General features: G+C 45.7%; 1 protein-coding gene across 2 annotated transcripts in view; it reads left to right on the top strand.

The window, feature by feature from the left end:
- Nucleotides 1–8,249: 8,249 nt before the first annotated feature.
- Nucleotides 8,250–24,908, top strand: part of pdzk1 (PDZ domain containing 1) — a 30,383-nt gene continuing 13,724 nt past the window's right edge. The window contains exons 1-3 of one of the 2 annotated variants that reach the window (XM_033023108.1): nt 8,250–8,309; nt 20,848–21,076; nt 22,128–22,359. In XM_033023108.1, coding sequence (XP_032878999.1) covers nt 20,867–21,076; nt 22,128–22,359 — 442 coding nt within the window. In that variant the 5' untranslated portion in view covers nt 8,250–8,309; nt 20,848–20,866. The remainder of the gene's footprint in view (nt 8,310–20,847; nt 21,077–22,127; nt 22,360–24,908) is intronic. The other variant, XM_033023109.1, reaches the window with a different exon arrangement.

Here is a 24,908-nt window from a genome sequence, read left to right as displayed (position 1 = left end):
CCTCCGGGAACCGCACGGAAACCTTGTGTGGGGCGCAAAGTCTCCAGAGGTTTCCGTTCAGGTTTCCTAAGTGGGACAGGGGCATTACAGCACCAGAGACTCGGGTTTAAGCCTGACTGTACGGATTTTTTATGTTCACCCTGTGACCGCATGGGTTTTCTCCAGGTGCTCTGGTTTCCTCCCACACTCCAAAGACGGACAGATTTGAAGGCTAATTGGTTTCAGTAAACATTGGAAATAGTCCCCAGTGTGTGTAGGATAGTGTTCGTGTACGGGGATTACTGGTTGGCGTGGACTCGGTGGGCTGAAGGACCTGGTTCTACGCTGTATCTCTAAACTAAACTAAACTAAACTAAACTAAACTAAACTAAACTAAACTAAACTAAACTAAACTAAACTAAACTAAACTAAACTAAACTAAACTAAACTAAACTAATCTAAGCTAAACTAAACTGAACTGACCTAAACTAATCTAAACTAGTCACAGAAGAATATTTAATATATGAGTACAATATGGACTACACGAATGGTCAGCATTGCTGCACATACTGACTAGCACATAATACTCAAATATCTAACGCTGATGGATTCCTCGGCCTTCATCTGTCTGCTCGAGGCTCAGGCCTCTACTTTTAATTGAGGACATGTTTCATTTTCTTTTACTTTGAACGTGTCACCCACAACCATGACAATGGCCTGTTTCCTTTACCATTCATTGTTCTTTATCGCTCCACATCACCCACTATATCTCTCGTTTCCCTTATCCCTAACCAGTCTGAAGAAGGGTCTCGACCTGAAACGTCACCCGTTCCTTCTCTCCAGAGATGCTGCCTGTCCCGTTGAGTTACTCCAGCTGTTGTGTCTATCTTCGGTTTAAACAGCATCTGCAGTTCCTTCTTACAAATTTCAGCTAATGTTCTGCCGAAACAAATAATAACACTCGACTTAAAGCTAAATATGCTTCACAACCGCTGCAGATATAACAGACTTCCTCAGATGGCCATTAATAGCACTATCTGGGTTAAATCAGTGTTTCAGAAGAGCTGGTTTGTCTGACACCTGCAAATAGCCCCACACGCTTCCCTATACTTTGAGCTGAATGCTTTCCGCTGGCCTCAGCCTCATAGTTCTGGCAACAACTAGAAATCGGTTGCAAGCTGATCCTGCAGCTTGCAAACACAATAGGGAAACCCTGGTCACTTTCCCAGTGGCAGTCCATGCAAGGAGTGACACGTACCATTTGCTTTCTTCACTTTCTGCTGTATCTGCATGCTTACTCCAACCACACCAGCCACGTTACCCAAGCAGCAGGTCGAGGTTACATTCACCCCGAGACCATCACACCTCAAGTCCTCTGACAGAGGAGCCACTTAGCCCAGGGGCAAAGAATCATTCAGAGGGGCCAAGGCCATTCAGCCCATCATGACTGTGCTATTTGTTTGAAAAAAATATTGCACACACTTGCTCACTTGCTACAGTTCTGCATATTGATATTGATATTGGTTTATTATTTTCACATGTACTGAGGTACAGTGAACAGCTTTTGCCTGCATGCTATTCCATTAAATTATATCATATTATGCATGAGGACAATCAAGCCGTACACAAGTACACCAGGTAGTGCAAAGAGAAGTGCACATTTCTCTTTTTCACTTCCAGTTTCCCTTTGAAAGTTTCCATTAGATCCACTTCCACTGGACCTTCCAGGCAATATGTCGCAGATCACAGTGATTCTCTGTATAAGCATATTCTCCCTGCCTGTCTAATTTAGTTCAGTTTAGTTAGCGATACAGTGCGGAAACAGGCCCTTCAGCCCACCGAGTCCATGCCGACCAGCGATCCACTCACACCAGCACTATCCTGCACACTATGGGACAATTTACAATTCTGCCAAAGCCAATTAACCTACAAACCTGTGCGTTTATCGAATGTGGGCGGAAAACAAAGCACCCGGGGAAAACCTAAGTGGTCACGGGAAGAACGTACAAACTCCATACAGACAGCACCCATAGTCAGGATCGAACCCGGGTCCCTGGTGCTGTAAGGCAGCAACTCTACCGCTGCGCCACTGTGCCGTCCCTGAAAAGTTTCCCCTTATTTACTCCATTAAATTCTTCCTGGTTTTGAACCCCATGAAATCTCTCCCAGACAAATCTGTGCACTGAGGGGAAGAGTCCCAGTGTATCCAGTCTCTCTGCAGAACTGATCCCTTTCTGATCAATGCCCCCCTGAGCCCTCTTTGAGACTCTGACATCTGTCTGAGTACCACCCTTTTGCTGAGATCTAACTGGTGACTCCTCTATCTTCCAGACGGCAGGAGTGACATGAGAGCATGACCAGGGTGGCGTGAATCTCTGATGATACGGCTGCCTTTTAGAGGCAGCGACTCTTGTAGATCCCCTCGATGGTGGGGTGGTCAGTACCCGTGACGCACTGGGCAGTGTTTACCACTTTTTGCAATCTTCTTTATTCCTGGGCGTTCGAGTTGCTGAACCAGGCTGCAATGCAACCAGTCAATATGCTCTCTGCTGTACACCTGTAGAAGTTCGAGGGAGTATTTGTTGACGTACAGAATCTCCTCAATCATCATAGGAAGTAAGATGTTGACTGGCTTTCAAAATAGATGAGACAACATTTCTTTGCAAGGCAGGTAACTAGAATTTGGAGAATTGTCCCAGGCGATCTTGGTCACCATGTTGAAGGAAAGATGTCAAGCTGGAAAGGGTGAAGAGAAGATTTACGAGGATGTTGCCAGGACTCGAGAGCCTGAACTGTGGGGCGTGGTTGAGCAGGCTAGAACTTTATCCATTGAGCGCAAGAGGATGAGGAATGATCTGATAGTGTACAAGATCATGAGGAATAGATCAGATAAATGCAGTCTTTTGCCCAGAGTAGGGGAACCGAGACCATGAAAACATACGTTTAAGGTGAGGGGGGAAATATTTAATTGGAGCCTGAGGGGTGATTTTTTCTCCACAAAGGGTGGTGGGTATATGGAACACGATGTCGGAGGAGGTAGTTGAGGCAGGACTATCATAACGTATGAGAGACATTTGGACAGGTCTAGAGGTAATAGCCTCAGAATTAAAGGACGTTCCTTTATGAAGGAGATGAGAAGGAATTTATTTTGTCAGAGGGCGGTGAATCTGTGGAATTCTCTGCCACAAAAGGCTGTGAAGGCCAAGGCAGAGATAGATAAATTCAAGAGATTATAGAGAGTTTATTGTCATGTGACCCAGATAGGACAATGAAATTCTTGCTTTGCTTCAGCACAACAGAATATACAGATTCAGATTCAGATTCAAACGTTATTGTCATTGTGCAGTGTACAGTACAGAGACAACGAAATGCAGTTAGCATCTCCCCAGAAGAGGGAACTTAGAACATGAGCAATAAATATATATACGCACATACAGTCGTAGTAGTGCAATATTTCTGGGGAAGGAGTGTCCGGGGGGGGAGTGAGTGGCAATCACCGGGGTACAGTGTTAAGTAATGTAACAGCCGCAGGGAAGAAGCTGTTCCTGGACCTGCTGGTCCGGCAACGGAGAGACCTGTAGCGCCTCCCGGATGGTAGGAGGGTAAACAGACTGTGGCTGAGGTGAGAGCAGTCCTTGACGATAGTAGGCATAAATAAATGCAGAACAGATAAATTCTTGATTAGTATGGGTGTCAGGGGTTATGGGGAGAAGGCAGGAGAATGGGGTTAGGAGGGAGGGATAGATCAGCCTGATTGAATGGCGAAGTAGACTTGATGGGCAGAATGGCCTAATTCTGCTCCTATCACTTATGACCTTATGACCTTATGGCCTGAAGACCAACTTCAATATCTACAATACCATCTATTTTAGTGTCATTTGCAAAGTTACAAAGTTCTGCAAATCATTGATATGGATGTGAAAGAGCAATGGGCCCAGCACTGATAACTGAAGCACACCACTAGTCACAGGCCTCCAAACAGAAAAACAACCCTCCACTACCATCCCTCTGCTTCCTACCACGAAGAGGCAGAGAGATTCAGGGAGATGCTCAGGATCCCCAGCAGCTGAAGGAACAACTGTCCACGGGGGAGCGATATAAATGGGCAATGTGCATGAGGCCATCTTGGTAAACCATCAGGGTGAGATTCCAGTGAAGTGAGCTTTGAATTAACGGTCCAGAGGCACTTTTACTCCTGAGCACTGAAATGCCAAATTGCAAACACAGGGTTCTCAGCTGTTATACGTCTAAGCAAATTTCTGTCAGAAAAAAACCCGTTCTAATCAGGTGCACCAGACATGATTTGTTGCATTCCAGACTCACAATACAAAAAGTAAGACAACTTTTGAACGTGCTTCATGGACCTTTGAATCTCTAGCTGAACCTGGCGGTGCTGTTTTGCAAACTAAGATGGTTTGTGGCACTCATTTGGTTGTAATGAATGATTAACTGTAACTATTTTAGTGTTGTTTTATCTGAATAAAATTGGACTTCACTCAACACACTGACAGGGACACGGGCTGGCTGATTCCCAACTGAAGAGATTATTGTGCTGAAAGGATTCTGGTGGAAACTTCCTCTGGAGTTCACTGCAAGTCGGACCTTTACCTCGGTAAAATGCAGCTTTTAGCATTCGACGCAGCAAGCTCTCTCTCCTTAGTTTAGTTTATTGTCACATGATAATACAGGTGCAGGTACAGTTGAAAGGTTTTTGTTGCGTGCTAACCAGCCAGCAGAAAGACAATACATTATTACAATCGAGCCATTCGCAGTACCTGTATATAGATACATGATAAGGGAATTAATTTAAGTAAAGCCAGTAAAGTACGATCAGAGAGCTAGTCCGCGGGTCCCCGATGAGGTACATAGTAGTACAGGACTGCTCTCTGGTTCAGTCTTGTGCCTTTAAGACTGTTCAATAGCTCTACTGAAAATATTCCATTCTGAAATGCAAACTAGGAATACAGCGCCATTAAACAAGGGGTTTGTGTCCAATGAAGTCGCTTTTTGAAATGCACCATTATAATTGAGAAAGCAAGGTGGGCAAACTGTGCACAGAAAGATCCCACAAATAGGAATGCTGTAATGAGCTAGACGACATGTTTTTTCCATTTATGTTGTTTGAGGCACTGATATTGACCAGAGCATCAGGGTTAACTGTTCTTCTGTACAGCACTTGTGAAATATGAAAAAAAATCACCTGTACTATTCTACATTCTCAGCAGCTTCAGGCTGGACAATGTAGGCTTGTAGACATAGGGTGTAAAAGGTTAGGGTGATGTAATCCAGGTTGGCTGGATAGAGAGAAACTTCCCTCTATTGAGGGAATCCAGAATAAGAACAGAGACATATATTTCGAGAAACAAGGCACTGCAAATGCTGGTTTACAAAGTGCTGGAGTAACTCAGCAGGTCAAGTAGTATTCGTGGGTTTCTGCGTTCCTGGGTTTCACCATTATTCTGCATCCTTGGGTGGGTCGACCATGGAATATAGAACACAGCACAGGAACAGGCCCTTCAGCCCACCATGTCTGTGTTTACCATGACGCCAATCTAAACTAATCCCATCTGCCTGCACGTGGTGTGTATCCCTCTATTCCCTGTCTGTTCATGTGTCTGTTTAAATGCTTCTTACATGCTGCTGTCATATGTGCTTCCACCAGGTGTTTCAGGCCCCTACCACTCACTGGGTTAAAAAAAAACTTGCCTCGTAAATCTTTAAACATTCTGCCTCTCACCTGTAGTATACCAAATATCCACCCTGGGAAAGTGACTCTGACAATCTACCCTGCATATGCCTCTCATAGTTGAATAAACTTCGATCAGGTCTCTTCTCAACCTCCGATACTCCAGAGAAATCAATCCAAGTTTGCCCAACCTCTATTTACAACTAATATTCTCTAATCCAGGCAACAAACTGGTCAAGCCCTTTGCCGGCTCTCCAAAGCCTCCACACCCTTCTTGCAATGATCAGAGCAGTACACAAGTATTTAAAATGCGTCCTAACCAAAGTTTCATAAAACTGCAACATGATTTCCTGACTTTGATGTTCAGTACTGCATTGAGGGTGAGACGGCCCCATAGCAGAAGTGTCCACTGGAAGTAACCTGAGCTAATTCTGCTACCACCATCATCTATTGCAACAAGTGATGGCTCCCACTGATTGTCGCCGGAAGCTTGCATTCCTTTTCAGGACGGACGATGACAGCGAAGTCAACATTTGGAACTTGGAAGATGAACACGAAAGAAGAAGAAGTGGGTGAGATCGGGTAATTCTTCCCACCACACGGGGCAGTGGGAATCTAGAACTCTCACCCTTAAAAAGCTACTGTGGCTGGGGTCATGTGGAGAGTTTGTGGTAGGGTGTTGAGGCTTATGGGTCTGTCCCACTTGGTGATTTTATTAGGCAACTGCTGGCGACCTACAACCTATGTCATCCTGGCGACAACCTACGTCAGGAGAAGTCAAGAAACGTTCATTGGCATCAAACCCACTGTCGGCGAAAAATGTTCAACATGTTGAAAGTTTAGTGGCGACCAGAAACATAGAAACATAGAAACATAGAAAATAGGTGCAGGAGTAGGCCATTCGGCCCTTCGAGCCTGCACCTGATCATGGCTGATCATCCAACTCAGTATCCCATCCGTGCCTTCTCTCCATACCCCCTGATCCCTACAGCCACAAGGGCCACATCTAACTCCCTCTTAAATATAGCCAATGAAATGACCTCAACTACCTTCTGTGGCAGAGAGTTCCAGAGATTCACCACTCTCTGTGTAAATCACCACTCTCTGTGTAAAGACGCTACGACCTTTTGCGCGACTGAGGAGACTACTCCCGGCGACCACCGGCGAACATGTGGCGACAAACTAGTTGCCTGTGGTTGCCTAAGAAATCATCTAAGTGGGCCAGGCCCATTACAGAGCTAATGTGTGCAAACAGCGGCAATTCTTCTCTCTACCCACCTCCTCACTGCTCACATTGAGGCACTTTACCGTCTATGGAACTATGGAACTACAATACTAAGAACTATATTCTACGCTCTGTGTCTTGCTCTTATCTCCATCTATTGCATCTGGGTTGGATTTGATTGTATTTATCTATAATATTAACTGACCTGATTGGATAGAAGATTTGATAGAAAATTTAGAAGATTGAGGGGGGATCTTATAGAAACGTACAAAATTCTTAAGGGGTTGGACAGGCTAGATGCAGGAAGATTATTCCCGATGTTGGGGAAGTCCAGAACAAGGGGGTCACAGTTCAAGGATAAGGGGGAAATCTTTTTGGACCGAGATGAGAAAAACATTTTTCACGCAGAGAGTGGTGAATCTGTGGAATTCTCTGCCACAGAAGGTAGTTGAGGCCAGTTCATTGGCTGTATTTAAGAGGGAGTTAGATGTGGCCCTTGTGGCTAAAGGGATCAGGGGGTATGGAGAGAAGGCAGGTACAGGATACTGAGTTGGATGATCAGCCATGATCATATTGAATGGCAGTGCAGGCTCGAAGGGCCGAATAGCCTACTCCTGCACCTATTTTCTATGTTTCTATGTTTCTATGATAGCATGCAAAACAAAGCTTTTCACTGTGTCTTGGTACATGTGACAATATTAAATCTAAACCTGAACCTAAACCTATAACTTTGTGATTACAATTACTGGCCCTTCCTCTTGTCACCCACACCATGCTGAGTTGCTTCCCACATATCCGAAACCTCGTCAAGCAGTGAGCATTTCTCCTAGAAGACGCCTTCCTAAATCAACACAATTACTAGATTCTGTTTAGTTTAGTTTAGAGGTACAGCAAAGGAAACAGGCTGAACATCGATCACCCATTCACACCTATATTATTCCACTTTCTCATCCACACTGGGGGCAATGTAGAGGCGAATTAACTTGCAATTACCCGCTCGTCTTTGGAATGTGGGAGGAAACTGGAGGAGAACAGTGCAGTCACACGGAGGACATGCAAACTCCACACAAAGAGCACCCGAGGCCATGTCTCTGGCGGCGTGAGACAGCAGCTCTACCAGCCGCTCCACTATGTTTCACTATGGCTAGATGGCTAGAAACATCTGCTTATTCCAAGTGCAAGGGTTCTTGTCATTTTAACGGATTTTAATCTTACATTGAACTAGTAGATCCAAGACTTGTGTGGAAGCACAAATAGTTAGTGGATGGACCGGCAACAGGAATGTTATTGACATTTTGTGAACAATTTGCCAATGCCTGTCGCGTGGTACAACCCCTTAACCAACCTTTGAGCAAAGTCCACAGTCATTCTCGCAGACAACACTCCGAAGGTCTCCTGGAGCTGAACCACTGACGTTTGGTAAACACTTTTGTTACATATTTCACCTGAACTAATTTTGGAAAAGTAATATTATTTGCAGTTAGTTGTCAAGTTGTTTTTGCTGCAATCTAACTCATGTCTGCATCTGTTTTAATTCGTTTCTAGTTTGTTGATCAAATATTGACTGCAGTTGTACATTTGTCACGGTGATTTGAATTAGTAATACATTTTATGGTAAGTTCTAGTGTTTCCGTGCACTTCCATGAGTTTAGTAAACCAGCGCACTGGAATTATAAATGAAAACCTAATCCTGTTGGTCTTGCTCCAGTTACAGACCATACTTCAGTGAGTCAGTGTGCTCCCAATATAACAGAAAATTGTACTCTATCTTGTACTCGCTAGAATTTAGAAGATTGAGGGGGGATCTTATCGAAACTTACAAAATTCTTAAAGGGTTGGACAGGCTAGATGCAGGAAGATTGTTCCCGATGTTGGGGAAGTCCAGAACAAGGGGTTACAGTTTAAGGATAAGGGGGAAATCTTTTAGGACTGAGATGAGAAAAAAAATGTTCACGCAGAGAGTGGTGAATCTCTGGAATTCTCTGCCACAGAAGGTAGTTGAGGCCAGTTCATTGGCTATATTTAAGAGGGAGTTAGATGTGGCCCTTGTGGTTAAAGGGATCAGGGGGTATGGAGAGAAGGCAGGTACAGGATACTGAATTGGATGATCAGCCATGATCATATTTAATGGCGGTGCAGGCTCGAAGGGCCGAATGGCCTACTCCTGCACCTATTTTCTATGTTTCTATGTTTCTAAAATACACAGTTGATTTAAATATGTATCTTGCTACTGAAACTCTGTGGATGGGGTGATCAGCTAATATAAAACACTTCGGGTCTATTTTCGGAGCACCTCTCTGAATGCCTTGTCTGTTTATCAGTGATAGAGATTTGTGTCTGTGACATAGGGCAAGATTTTTTCCATCCTATTTAACTCATTGAGTGTAATTATTTGAATACATGCAGGAGGGGGGTGGGGGGTGGGGGGGGGGTGGGGGTGAGGTGTTCACAGGTTCATGACTAACAAAGGGTTAAGTTTCGAGGATCAAAGTACTGCAGGTGCTTGAATTCAGAAATAGGGACAGAAGATATTGGGAATCACTCAACAGCTCAGGTAGCATCTGTGGAGAGAGAAACAGTTATCATTTCATGTCCAAAACCCCTTATCAGAACTTTATCAAAAAAGACACAAAAAGCTGGAGTAACTCGGCGGGACAGGCAGCATCTCTGGAGAGAAGGAATGGGTGACATTTCGGGTCGAGACCCTTCTGCAGATTTGTTTCCAGCTGTTCCCAGCCTCGAGTGCCGGTTGAGAGGTGATTCGATAGAGCTGTTTGAATTCGTTGACAGGGTTGATCAAGTAAACAGGAAACATAGAAACGTAGAAACATAGAAAATAGGTACAGGAGTAGGCCATTCGGCCCTTCGAGCCTGCACCGCCATTCAATATGATCATGGCTGATCATCCAACTCAGTATCCTGTACCTGCCTTCTCTCCATACCCCCTGATCCCTTTAGCCACAAGGGCCACATCTAACTCCCTCTTAAATATAGCCAATGAATTGGCCTCAACTACCTTCTGTGGCAGAGAATTCCACAGATTCGCCACTCTCTGTGTGAAAAATGATTTTTCTCATCTCGGTCCTAAAAGACTTCCCCCTTATCCTTAAACTGTGATCCCTTGTTCTGGACTTCCCCAACATCGGGAACAATCTTCCTGCATCTAGCCTGTCCAACCCCTTAAGAATTTTGTAAGTTTCTATAAGATCCCCCTCTCAATCTTCTAAATTCTAGGAGTCCGGGGATGGGTTTTTTTGGGCCGTCAGCTGATGGGAATGGCCAAGGTGATCCAGGTCTCCCAAACCCATTTCAGTACCCTGTCCTCCACTCACTAAGCCAATGGACATTGGAATACTTTAGTTTAGTTTACTGTCACGTTTTTGTTGCGGGCTATTCAGTCAGCGGATAATACAAAGAATATACATGATTACAATCAAGCCGTCCATAGCTGCTGTTGGTGTGGAGGTTTAAAAGAATGGAACGATTGTAATGAAGGATTACAGATTCACTACTAGGACCAGCAGATAAAGAGTCTCCTGCTTTGGGTGCCATCTTCTCCCAACATTTATGGGTGTTTCAATAAACTCCAAACATTTAGTGGTCTAGCATCAGTCAGTGATCGACATGCTGAAACCGAAGGAACTTCATTGGGCAACAATGTTAAAGTAAACAGATTAAGCTCCTACTCAGCCACAAAGACCAGCATAGTGTTGATGGGCTGAATGTCTTCCTTCTCATGGTCATGTCTCTGGCCAGTGAATGGACTGCCCAGTTCCCCGTAACAGGGTTCAATAGACCAAAGAGCGACTCCTTTGTGTGTGGCGTTACTCCTGTTTACAGGTTAACTGATGAACGGAAGCACCATAGTCTACAAGTTCCCTCCAAGCCGAATATGCTAATTGCAAACAGATTGCTAGCGCTTCATCATAAGTCCAGTTTAGTTTAGTTTAGTTTAGCGATACAGCATGTAAACTGGCCCTTCGGCCCATCGAGTCCGCGCCGACCCGCGATCCCCCACATTAACACTTTTCACCCACACTAGGGACAATTTACAATTAAAACAAGTCTATTAACCTACGAGCCTGTACGTCTTTGGAGTGTGGGAGGAAACCGGAGCTACCAGAGAAAACCCACGCAAGGTCATGGGGAGAATGTACAAACTCCTTACAGACAGCATCCGTAGTCAGGATCGAACCTGGGTGTCTGGAGCTGTAAGACAGTAACTCTACCGCTGAACCACCATGCTGCCCTGGAAGTCCTGGAACTCCCCATAACAGCACCGTGGGAGTACCTTCACCAGAATGGACAAAAAAAGCAGCTCACCATAACCTGCTCAAGATGTAGTTAGGGACAGGCAATAAACGCTGGCCTTGTTACCGATGTTTAGAGCATGGAAATTAAGTTTATAAACACAGGATTTGAGAGGATGAAGTCTCCTCCTATCCCCGTGTAACAGGCTTAAAGGGCTGAATGGCCTTCTGTTCCATTTGGTCCTGCGAGCAAGTGTGCTCAGGAAGTTGTGAGAACCCGTGTCAGGTGCAGGTTTAGCCCTGGGGTGGTGTGAGTGCAGTGCATGGAGGTGACATTTGTGGACACTCAAGAAGGATCTCCACACGAAACGGCACCCATTGCTTCTCTCCAGAGATGCTGCCCGACTGGGTTAAACTTACTCCAACATTTTGTGTCTATCTTCGGTAAACCAGCATCTGCAGTTCCTTCCTGCACTAGATGTATCAAGGTGCCTCATATCCAAAGAACTACATTTGAAGGATTATCAGATTGCACGATCCCATACACAGAAATGTGAGAAAGAACAAGATGCTTTAGAGTTATTGGCAGAGGGGTAAACCTGTGGAGAAACCCCTCCCTCCTATTCAAAATAATGGTCAAGTGATCTTTGTCCTTCAACAGGAGTGGCCTTTGTCTGGCTCCACCTGTCTACAACTGTGTTGGAATCCCTCAGTACTGCATCATATCCTCAGCCTTCCTTGTCTAATTACAGTGTCTGAGGAGAGACTTGAACCCACAACCTCCTGAGGCAAAGGTGAAGGATCGTCCACTTAGCAACATTCTCCAGGTTTCACTGAGCCCAAAACACGATCCTTCATCTGTTTTACAAACCCTTCCCGGTGACCGATTCCACCCCTCTCCCTGACCTCTTTGGCCATGAGGTCAGTTCCCTGCCGGAACCACGGGTACTTGGGGAAAGGCAGTGTGCTGCTTTCTCTGTGTAATTGAGCGGGCCAGAGTACGTCTGAGGGTAGGCGCCTAGCCTTCCATGTTATGCAACCACAGTGCATGCAGTTAACCCAGTTAATGATGAACTTGGCAGAAAGAGCAGCAGTCTTGTTCGTGATCAGCGGTGAACACCAAAAGTGTCCGTCAGCAGAATTCCCACCGCTCTGCTGCGTGTCTTATTAAAGGAATAAACTTTGTTCCAAAGATAACCACATTAATAGATGTGGCAATATATTGTAGCACAAGGCATTCCAAACTCTCAGAGTGCTGAGTAATGGTGTCTCTGTTAGGTAATATCGAGTCAGCGTTGTGCAGCATTGAAGAGGTCCCCTATGTTCATGCTGAACTTCTCACCCACCTACACTTGTCCCATTTACAAGTATCACACAAGAAACATATCCTTCTGTGCCTTGCCAATTTAAATGCCTGTCTAAACTTTGTGAAACTTTGTTGTGGGGTAGGAATGGATCATTAGCTTTGATTAACATAGAAGCATAACATGGAAGCATACAAATTAGCCAGAAAAAGCAGCCTACCAGAGGACTGGGAGAAATTCAGTCCAGCAGAGGAGGACAAAGGGCTTAATTAGGAAAGGGAAAATAGATTATGAAAGAAAACTGGCAGGGAACATAAAAACTGACTGCAAATGTTTTTATAGATATGTGAAGATAAAAGGATTAGTTAAAACAAATGTAGGCCCCTTGCAGTTAGAAACAGGTGAATTGATCATGGGGAACAAGGACATGGCAGACCAATTGAATAACTACTTTGTTTCCGTCTTCACTAAGGAAGACATAAATAATCTGCCGGAAATAGCAGGGGACCGGGGGTCAAATGAGATGGAGGAACTGAGTGACATCCAGGTTAGTCGGGAAGTGGTGTTAGGTAAATTGAATGGATTAAAGGCCGATAAATCCCCAGGGCCAGATAGGCTGCATCGAGGATGTAACTAGTAGAGTGGATAAGGGAGAACCAGTGGATGTGTTATATCTGGACTTTCAGAAGGCTTTCGACAAGGTCCCACATAAGAGATAAGAATGCAAACTTAAAGCACACGGTATTAGGGGTTCAGTATTGATGTGGATAGAGAACTGGCTGGCAGACAGGAAGCAAAGAGTAGGAGTAAACGGGTCCTTTTCAGAATGGCAGGCAGTGACTAGTGGGGTACCGCAAGGCTCAGTGCTGGGACCCCAGCTATTTACAATTTATATATTAATGATTTGGACGAGAGAATTGAATGCAACATCTCCAAATTTGCGGATGACACGAAGCTGGGGGGCAGTATTAGCTGTGAGGAGGATGCTAGGAGGCTGCAAGGTGACTTGGATAGGTTGGGTGAGTGGGCAAATGCATGGCAGATGCAGTATAATGTGGATAAATGTGAGGTTATCCACTTTGGTGGCAAGAACAGGTAAGTAGACTATTATCTGAATGCTGGCCGATTAGGAAAAGGGGAGATGCAACGAGACCTGACCAGTCATTGAAAGTAGGCATGCAGGTGCAGCAGGCAGTGAAGAAAACGAATGGTATGTTAGCATTCATAGCAAAAGGATTTGAGTATAGGAGCAGGGACGTTCTACTGCAGTTGTACATGGCCTTAGTGAGACCACACCTGGAGTATTGTGTACAGTTTTGGTCTCCTAATCTGAGGAAAGACATTCTTGCCACAGAGGGACTATAGAGAAGGTTCACCAGACTGAATCCTGGGATGTCAGGATTTTCATATGAAGAAAGACTCGGTTTGTAATTTAGAAGGTTGGGTAGACTTCCAAACTCTCATTTCCCCTTCCTTAAACCTGAGTAACTTTGTGGTGGAAAGTCAGTCTTTGCTTCCTCTGTCCACTTCCTCTCTTGTTCCAACTTCATTCACGGTCAGCAGCTCATGCTCCTGGTCTCCCTTCCGCAACTCCTTGCTTCAAACATTGCCTCAGGCTGAAAGAACCGATTTTATATCATCTGTTTTGAGGGGGGATCTTATAGAAACTTACAGAATTCTTAAGGAGTTGGACAGGCTAGGTGCAGGGAGATTGTTCCCGATGTTGGGGAAGTCCAGAACAAGGGGTCACAGTTTAAGGATAAGGGGGAAATCTTTTAGGACCGAGATGAGAAACACATTTTTTACACAGAGAGTGGTGAATCTCTGCCACAGAAGGTAGTTGAGGCCAGTTCATTGGCTATATTTAAGAGGGAGTTAGATGTGGCCCTTGTGGCTAAAAGGATCAGGGGGTATGGAGAGAAGGCAGGTACAGGATACTGAGTTGGATGATCAGCCATGATCATATTGAATGGCTGCGCAGGCTCGAAGGGCCGAATGGCCTACTCCTGCACCTATTTTCTATGTTTCTATGTTTCTATCTAACTGAAAACCACTGGACAACAAGAGCGTCTTACAGTCGATGAAGAATCGTTTGAAGTGTATAACATACTTGTAATAGAGAGAACCACAGCATCTAGTCCAACACACATCAAACTCACAGCATGCCCAGCAACCACATAGCCTAATCATTGATGTTCGTGGTACAAATATCGTCCAGAACAGTGGGCAACACAGTGGCGCAGCTGGTAGAGCTGCTTCCTCATAGCGCCAGAAAACCCGGGCTTGATCCTGATCTTGCATGCTGATTGTGCTGAGTTTGCACGTTCTCCCCTGTGACCTCATGGGTTTCCTCCGGGTGCTCCGGTTTCCTCACATATCCCAAAGTCAGGCGGCTTTGTGGGTTCATTGGCCTCTGTAAATTGCCCTGAATGTGTAGGGGATGGATGAGAATGTGGGATAACATAGATCTAGTGTGAACGGGTGGTCGATATTCAGCGGGGACTTGATGGGCAGAAGGGCCTGTTTCCATGCTCGGATAAACTGACAGCTTGGTCACCTAGCAATGTTAAAGCTTGTGACCGTGTTCGTTAAAGATACCAGGGAACTAGTCTTCTTCTATTCGTGTCCATAGAAACATAGAAACATAGAAGTTAGGTGCAGGAGTAGGCCATTCGGCCCTTCGAGCCTGCACCGCCATTCAATATGATCATGGCTGATCATCCAACTCAGTATCCCGTACCTGCCTTCTCTCCATACCCTCTGATCCCCTTAGCCACAAGGGCCACATCTAACTCCCTCTTAAATATAGCCAATGAACTGGCCTCGACTACCCTCTGTGGCAGGGAGTTCCAGAGATTCACCACTCTCTGTGTGAAAAATGATTCAACATTCCATCTTCCATGTTTCAAATGTTGACATCGCTGTCATCTTCCGTCCTGAAAAGGACACAAGACTTCCGGCGACAATCAGTGGGAGCCATCACTTGTTGCAATAAATGATGGTGGTAGCAGAATTAGCTCAGGATACTTTCAGTTTCCAGCCCCGCGACGTGGACGCTTCTGCTATGGGGCCAGGGAACTAGTGGAGAGCTACACTTTGCTGTAATTTCTCCTTTAAACACCAGCATTAAAAGTATCTGCATCTATGTTGTTTGTGAGATCATGCTGTGTATAAAATGGCCAATACATTTACCGTACCTACACTGACCACACTTCAGGAGGAGACCCATAGGTTGTGAATGTCTTGAAGTTGAGGCCAATTCTGGAGTATGGTGTACAATTTTGGTTGCCAAATTATAGGAAGGATGTCAACAAAATAGAGAGAGTACAGAGGAGATTTACTAGAATGTTGCCTGGGTTTCAGCAACTAAGTTACAGAGAAAGGTTGAACAAGTTAGGTCTTTATTCTTTGGAGCGCAGAAGGTTAAGGGGGGGGACTTGATAGAGGTCTTTAAAATGATGAGAGGGATAGACAGAGTTGACGTGGATAAGCTTTTCCCACTGAGAGTAGGGAAGATTCAAACAAGAGGACATGACTTGAGAATTAAGGGACAGAAGTTTAGGGGTAACATGAGGGGGAACTTCTTTACTCAGAGAGTGGTAGCTGTGTGGCATGAGATTCCAGTGGAAGTGGTGGAGGCAGGTTCGATTTTATCATTTAAAAATAAATTGGATAGGTATATGGACGGGAAAGGAATGGAGGGTTATGGTCTGAGTGCAGGTAGATGGGACTAGGGGAGAATAAGTGTTCGGCACGGACTAGAAGGGCCGAGATGGCCTGTTTCCGTGCTGTAATTGTTATATGGTTATATGGTTATATGGTTGTGGACGGGTATTAAATAAATATGAATTATTGAGAGGAGAGTGTTTATCAATAAAGCACACTTGACACAGGGAACAGATGACCAACAATGAGACGTGTGGAATGAAGAGTTTCGTTGGCACTGTGTTTTGTAACTGTAGCGATCGCAGGGAGTTGGATCACATTAATCTGAACCCAGAATAAAACTGATCAATTATTTATCAATTCTTCATATTCCCCAGGCGGCAAATCAGCAGAACATCCTTCACATTGGATGAAAGTTTGGATTTGCACTGTGTCCAGCAGCCATTTCAATAAAGAGTAATATCCAGCAGGATGGAAAACTAATGTTCCAATAGACAATAGACAATGGGTGCAGGAATAAGCCATTTGTCCCTTCGAGCCAGCACCACCATCCAATATGATCATGGCTGATCAACCACAATCAGTACCCCGTTCCTGTCTTCTTGCCATATCCCCTGACTCCGCTATCTTTAAGAGCCCTATCTAGCTCTCTCTTGAAAGCATCCAGAGAATTGGCCCCCACTGCCTTCTGAGGCAGAGAATCCCACAGATTCACAACTCTCTAGGTGAAAAAGTTGTTTCTCATCTCCATTCTAAATGGCCTCCCCCTTATTCTTAAACTGTGGCCCCTGGTTCTGTACCCCCAACACCAGGAACATGTTTCCTGCCTCTAGCATATAATCTTATATGTTTCAGTCAAGTCAAGTCAAGTTTTATTCATCACATTGCACATAAAGTGCAAGTGAAATGAATTTGCCAGCAGCGGTACAATAAAAAAGAACGCACAATACACAATAAAAATCTACACAAACATCCACCACAGCATTCATCACTGTGGTGGAAGACACAAAAATTGGCCAGTCCTCCTCCATTTTCCCCCGTGGTCGGGACCTCAACCTTCGCAGTCGCCGCTGCGGGCGTCCAGATGTTCAGACATGGTAGGTCCAGATAAAGTCCTGAATTGGTGCCTCCCCACCGGAGACCGCGGCTTCAAGTTGGTGTAGGCCACAGGCCGGCGGTCGAAGGTTTTAAGTCCCCGCCGCGCCGCAGCCAGAAGCACCGCAGACCGCAGGGCCGGCGGTCGGAGCTCCACTCCAGGGATCCCCGGCGAGGGACCACGCTCAGGATGGTAAGTCCACGCCGCGCCCGCGGTAGAAGTTGGCCGCAGTCCGGCGGTCGGAGCTCTTCTCCTCCCGGGTCCCCAACGAGGGATCCCAGGCCCAGGACGCCGCCAGCTGGAGCTCTGCAGACCGCGGCTTCAGGCTGCCGCGGGCCAGCGGACGGAGCGCTCCCCTCCAACGACCCCCGGCGAAGGCTCACCCGCTCCGCGACGAAAGAGTCCTCGCTGCGCCCGCTGCTGAAGCTGAAACCCCGCGTGCATCTCCGGGAAAGTCCGCACCGATCCTTGCTGTTAGGCCACGGGGGAGGCGACATGGAAAAAGTCGCCTCTCCGTGGAGGAGGCGACCAAAGCAGTTTCCCCCTTACCCCCCCCACACCACCCCCCATACAAGACACACATAGAGACATTCAAAACACACAGTGAGACGCTAAAAACCAAAAAAAGTAGAAAAAAATAACACTCTGCTGGCAGGGCTGCCGCTAGCAGCGCCCCCACCGATGCTTCAATAAGATCCCCTCTCATCCGTCTAAATTCCAGAGTATACAAGCCCAGCCGCTCCATTCTATCAACATATGACAGTCCCGCCATCCCAGTCTGATAAGCTTCCTGCTGATGGGCAGGTTAAAATATTCCACCACAGGTCAGATGGAAAGAGATAAATGGAACACTGTTATCTAAATTCCACTTTCGCCAATTGAGTTATGTACAGCGAAAAAAGGATTTCATTTTGTTGCAAGTTCCTCTGCCTAAACCTATTAAGCTCAAATTTGAATTCAAACTTGTTAGCAAATTATGAATTGAACAAATGCACTCAGCTGTGTTTTTGGACCTCTGACTTTCATTGTATTTTCTAAATCCTTTCAGAGCTTTAACCCAGTCCAGTCCATTTCAATGATGATAAGATGGTTTTAACACCAAACAATTAGACAGGTACATGGATAGAACAGGTTTAGAGGGATATGGACTATACGCAGGCAGGTGGGACTACTGTCGATGGGACATGTTGGTCGGTATGGACTGAATGGCCTGTTTCCACATTGTATGACTTTATGACCAAAACCCATGTTGGTTTAATTCATACTTTTAGTTTAGAGATACAGCTCGGAAACATGCCCTTTGGCCCACAGGTCCGCACTGACCAGCGATCCCCGCACACTAACACCATCCTACACACACTAGGGACAATTTACACTTATACAAAGCCAATTAACCTACAAACCTGTACGTGTGGGAGGAAACCGAATATCTGGGGGAAAACCCACGCGGTAACGGGGAGAACGTACAAACTCCGTACAGACAGCACCCGTAGTCGGGATCGGACCCCGACCTCCGGCGCAGCAAGCATTGTAAGGAAGCAACTCTATCGCTGCGCTACTGTGCTGTTAATCTTTGTGGGATAAGTGATTGAAGATGAATTAAAACTTGACGTACCAGTTACTAAACCCATCAGATAGATTGTTGGCAAATCAAATGTACTTTAATTTGATTTAAGAGATCTGAAGAAGGGTCCCAATCCAAAACGTCACCTATTAGGCCGACGTTTTGGTCGATTAGGAAGAGGGGAGATGCAACGAGACCTGGGCGTCATGGTACACCAGTCATTGAAAGTAGGCAAGGTACACAAAATTGCTGGGGAAACTCAGCGGGTGCAGCAGCATCTATGGAGCGAAGGAAATAGGCGACGTTTCGGGCCGAAACCCTTCTTCAGACTGATGGGGGGTGGGGGAAAGAAAGAAGGAAAAGGGGAGGAGGAGGAGGAGCCCGAGGGCGGGCGGGTGGGAGGGTGGGAGGAGACAGCTGGAGGGTTAAGGAAGGGGAGGAGACAGCAAGGGCTAGCCAAATTGGGAGAATTCTATGTTAATGCCATAAGGACGCAAGGTCCCCAGACGGAATATGAGGTGCTGTTCCTCCAATTTCCGCTGTTGCTCACTCTGGCAATGGAGGAGACCCAGGACAGAGAGGTCGGATTGGGAATGGGAGGGGGAGTTGAAGTGCTGAGCCACCGGGAGGTCAGGTAGGTTATTGCGGACTGAGCGGAGGTGTTCGGCGAAACGATCGCCCAACCTACGCTTGGTCTCACCGATGTAAATCAGCTGACATCTAGAGCAGAGATTGAAAGTAGGCATGCAGGTGCAGCATGCAGTGAAGAAAGCGAATGGTATGTTAGCATTCATAGCAAAAGGATTTGAGTATAGGAGCAGGGAGATTCTACTGCTGTTGTACAGGGTCTTGGTGAGACCACACCTGGAGTATTGCGTACAATTTTGGTCTCCTAATCTGAGGAAAGACATTCTTGCCATAGAGGGAGTACAGAGAAGGTTCACCAGATTGATTCCTGGGATGTCAGGACTTTCATATGAAGAAAGACTGGATAGACTCGGCTTGTACTCGCTAGAATTTAGAAGATTGAGGGGGGATCTTATAGAAATGTACAAAATTCTTAAGGGGTTGGACAGGCTAGATGCAGGAAAATTGTTCCCGATGTTGGGGAAGTCCAGAACAAGGGGTCACAGTTTAAGGATAAGGGGGAAATCTTTTAGGACCGAGATGAGAAAAACATTTTTCACACAGAGAGTGGTGAATCTCTGGAATTCTCTACCACAGAAGGTAATTGAGGCCAGTTCATTGGCTATATTTAAGAGGGAGTTAGATGTGGCCCTTGTGGCTAAAGGGATCAGGGGGTATGGAGAGAAGGCAGGTACAGGATACTGAGTTGGATGATCAGCCATGATCATATTGAATGGCGGTGCAGGCTCGAAGGGCCGAATGGCCTACTCCTGCACCTATTTTCTATGTTTCTACGTGAATCTGAAGAAAAGCCCCAATCCGAAACGTTGTTTATCAATATCTTCTAGAGAAATTGCCTGATCTGCTGTTACTTCAGCACTTTGTGCTTTGCTGCTTTGGACCTTTTAAATCTTCCTCCTTAATGCAGATCTTGAAACCAGTGCAAGAACCCCTCAGAAGCTCAGTGGCCAGGTTGGATGAAACCTATGTGATATTCCGCTATAATGTTAATTAGATTCTTCCTCAGGCAAAACTGTCCACAATATTGCAGGTCCTGAACTTTATTGTTGTCTGCATGGTGTTTACACCTTCTTCAACGCCCCACAGATGTCCTGGCTAGTGGATAACGCACCACTTGTCAGTGTAGGTGGGTGGGACAAGAATCGAATGGGGAGCTGATGGCAGGCGAGAGAAAATTGACGCAGGGAAATAAATGGGGAATGGGAATGGTGGGATAATTCTGAGAGCTGGCAAAGACTTGATGGGCTGAATGATCTTTGCGATGATCAAAAATATGAAACGGGACACGATTACTAAATAATTTATAACTTGCTGGTGTACATGACTTGCCATGAAATATGATGCAGAAGTAGACAGTTCACTGCCTGGGGCCCAACATACACCTGCCTTTGTATCACTGGTGACTGACACATAGAATTTACCGTTTAAGGTCACCAGAACCTCAAGCGATGGTGATGCCACTTCAGCCACGATTTTGCCAATTGTGCAAGAAGGAAGGCGGGAGTTTTGGCTTCTTCCTGAGGATTGAGAAGGCTGTGAAGGGTCACCTGGTCCGTGCCGTGGTGAAGGAGGGTCCCGCGGACTGCGGGGGTCTGAAGGATGGGGACCGAGTGCTCATGGTCAACGGCATTTTCGTGGACACCGAGGAACATCAACAGGTACGTGGCACACCTTTTGGACCTGGCTGTCCATCCCAAAATGCACCACATCAACGGTTGTTATCAAAGGCTTGTGCAGGAAGGAACTGCAGATACTGCTGACTTCAGCACTTTGTGTTTATCAAAGCCTATTTGGATTGCCAAGGTGGGCTCACAGTAAGCCATGATAAGGAGAAATGTTCCCAATGTTGGGCGAGTCCAGAACCAGGGGCCACAGTCTTAGAATAAAGGGGAGGTCATTTAAGACTGAGGTGAGGAAAAAAATTTCACCCAGAGAGTTGTGAATTTATGGAATTCACTGCCACAGAGGGCAGTGGATGCCAAGACACTGGATGGATTTAAGAGAGAGTTAGATAGAACTCTAGGGGCTAGTGAAGTCAAGGGATATGGGGAGAAGGCAGGCATGGGTTATTGATAGGGGACGATCAGCCATGATCACAATGAATGGCGGTGCTGGCTCGAAGGGCCGAATGGCCTCGTCCTGCGCCTATTTTCTATGCTTCTATGTTTCTATCATATTCTTTGCCAATCTCAAGAATGGACAGACGTCAGACCTCGTGAAGTATCTCCCTGAATTTTCTAAAGGACAGAGAGGGTACAAGTGTGAGGACGAAATGGTGAACTGTTCTGCAGAGTTGGAGTCGAGCATTCAATTCTTGGCGCTTGCTTTGTGAATTTTGTTAAGGCCTGGGTATAGAGACAGGGGGTGTGGGGGACCAGATGAGGAAGGGAGCAGCAGAAGAATCAAAGGGAATGAAGTTGAATTATTTTTCATACCAAGCTGTGATCTGGGAGGTACTGCTTGAAAGTGAAGTGGAAGCAAAGTCACGGGGAATGTTTGAAAGGGAATTGGAAAAAATGTTTGATCAGGACAAATGCCCATGGCTGTGGAGAGAACGTTGGGAGAGGGACTGATGGGGGCCAGGAAAGGCTCCGTGCGTCTATGGATTAGCGGGAAAGCGAATCATGCTTGATATCAAACCCACTGTAGTCCCTCATTGATGAAGAAGCTGATTCTTCACCCTCTGTAATCTGCCTGTCTCTGTTTTAGGTGGCGGAACTGATCAAGAATTCGGGGACGTCAGTCAGCCTGACGGTTTTGGACGGTGACTCGTACGTTAACGCCAACAAACAAGGCATTGACCTCCTGCAGCTGAGCTGTGCCGAACCGGGTCCAAACAAGCCTTTGCTGAATGGGGTCAGTGAGAATACACCCCGGCCAAAACTCTGCTACTTGATGAAACAAGACTGTGGCTTTGGATTCTCACTGAAAACCATCGAAGGTATAGCTTTACGACAACCTGACTGAAATGATTTAGTTAGGGTAGCGAATAGACCTTTGGCTTTTATTTCAAGAGAGCTGGAGGAAATGCACTTTGCTACAGTCAAGACACACCTGGAGTACCAGGAAGGTTATATTTTGGATTATAATGGATTGATTGAAGGGATAAGAGGGTACTCCCACAAGAAATGATTGATCAGAATGGGGCTATACTGGACGACAGTTTTGGTCTTCTTACTTAAGGAAGGATGTGTTTCATTGGAGGTATTACGGAGAATGCTTACTATGCTGGCTCTCAAAATGTTGATGTGTGAAGAGAGGTTGAGCCTAGTGTTAGAGTTTTCAATAGGGGAGGAGACCTTGTTAAAATGGGGGTGGCAGGGGCAGTAGGGGGAGTGGGGGTTGACAGGTTGGGTGCTTGGGGGACATTTCCAATAGTAGGGCATCGAGAACTAGGGGCAGAGGACAAAAAGAAGAGGTGGAATTTCACATCTTATAGAGAATCTTGAATCATTGGAATTATCTCATTCAAGTGAGAGAGGGTGATGGTTGAGGTTGCTTTTGCAATTGGGCCCCTGTGGCCTGTAGTATTGGTCAAGCAATGGTGATAGGAACCTTGCTATTCGTTATAAATGTGAATGACTTGAAAAGTGGACGTGGAAGACTTGGTCAGCAAGTTTTGCAAATGTCACCAAGATTGATGGAGTTGTTTTTTAATGTGTAAGAATTGTAATGTAGGAATTAATGGGTCCTTTTCAGAATGACAGGCAGTGACGAGTGGGGTGTCGCAAATCACAGTGCTGGGACCCCAGTTATTTACAATATATATTAACGATTTTGACGAAGGAATTAAATCTCCAAATTTTCAGATGACACGAACCTGGGTGGCAATGTGAGCTACGAGGAGGATGCTATGAGGATGCAGGGTGACTTGGATAGGTTGGGTGAGTGGGCAGATGCATGGCAGCTGCAGTTTAATGTGGATAAATGTGAGGTTATCGACTTTGGTGGCAAGAACAGGAAGACAGATTATAATTTGAATGGTGTCAATGGTAATTAGGAAAAGGGGAAGTTTCAACGAAACCTAGTTGTCCTTGCACATCAGTCACTGACCTAAAGTTGTAGGGCAACTTGTTCTATTTGATCTTATTTGATTGTGCATTTGTCGAAACAGGGCGGCCCACGTGAAGGTTGCAATCTCCCACCCCAGTCACTGAAAGTAATCATGCAGGTACAGCAGGCAGTGAAGAAAGCTAATGGCATGTTGGCCTTCATAGTGAGAAGATTTGAGTATAGGAGCAAAGAGGTCCTACTGCAGTTGTTCAGGACCCTGGTGAAACCGCACCTAGAGTATTGTGTGCAGTTTAGGTCTTCTAATTTGAGGAAGGCCATTATTACTATTGAGGGAGTGCAGCATAGATTCACTAGGTTAATTCCTGGGATGGTGGGACTGACATATAATGAAAGAATGGGTTTATATTCACTGGAATTTAGGATGAGAGGGAATCTTATAGAAACATATAAAATTCTTAAGCTATTGGACAGGCCAGATGTAGGAAAAATGTTCCTGCATCTGACGTTGGATGAGTCCAGAATCAGGGGTCAAAGTTTAAAAATAAGGGGTAGGCCATTTTGGACTGAGATGAGGAAAAACATTTTTAGAGAGTTGTGAATCTGTGGAATTCTCTGCCACAGAAGTGGAGACCAATTCCCTGGATGTATTTAAGAGAGAGTTAGATCTAGCTCTTAGGGCTAAAGGAATCAAGGGATATGGGGAGAAAGCAGGAACGGGGTACTGATTCTGGATGATCAGCCATGATCATATTGAATGGCAGTGCTGGCTTGAAGGACCTAATGGCCTACTCCTGCATCTATTTTCTATCTTTCGATGTAAGGTAGACTTACGTGGCAGAGAAATATTGATGTGTTGGTAAAATGGGCTGAAAAATTGCAGAGTTCAACACAGACAGATGTGAGGTGATACACTTTGTGAACAAGAATGAGGCCCGGACATACATCATGAATGGTATTGAGCAGCAGAGTACAACTTCATTCATCCTTGAAGGTGGCAACAAAGGCAGACAATATAGTTGGGAAGACATTTGGAATACTGCCCTTCATTAGCCAGGGCACTAAATACAGACGTAGGGAGATTATGCTCCAATGTTAAGAAATCTCAGACAGACATCAGCTGAAGTCAGGGGCCACAGTCTTAGAATAAAGGGGAGGTCATTTAAGACTGAGGTGAGAAAAAACTTTTTCACCCAGAGAGTTGTGAATTTATGGAATTCCCTGCCACAGAGGGCAGTGGAGGCCAAGTCACCGGATGGATTTAAGAGAGAGTTAGATAGAGCTCTAGGCGCTAGTGGTGTCAAGGGATATGGGGAGAAGGCAGGCACGGGTTATTGATAGGGGATGATCAGCCATGATCACAATGAATGGCGGTGCTGGTTCGAAGGGCCGAATGGCCTCCTCCTGCACCTATTTTCTATGTTTCTATGTTAAGTACAATGTGCAGTTCTTGTCACCCAGGTACAGTATGTGAAGGAT

Source organism: Amblyraja radiata, chromosome 6, assembly GCF_010909765.2.
Source record: "Amblyraja radiata isolate CabotCenter1 chromosome 6, sAmbRad1.1.pri, whole genome shotgun sequence".
Classification (NCBI taxonomy): Eukaryota; Metazoa; Chordata; class Chondrichthyes; order Rajiformes; family Rajidae; genus Amblyraja; species Amblyraja radiata.
Note: the sequence above shows the minus strand (reverse complement) of the source record. Positions and strands in the feature narration are given on the sequence as shown.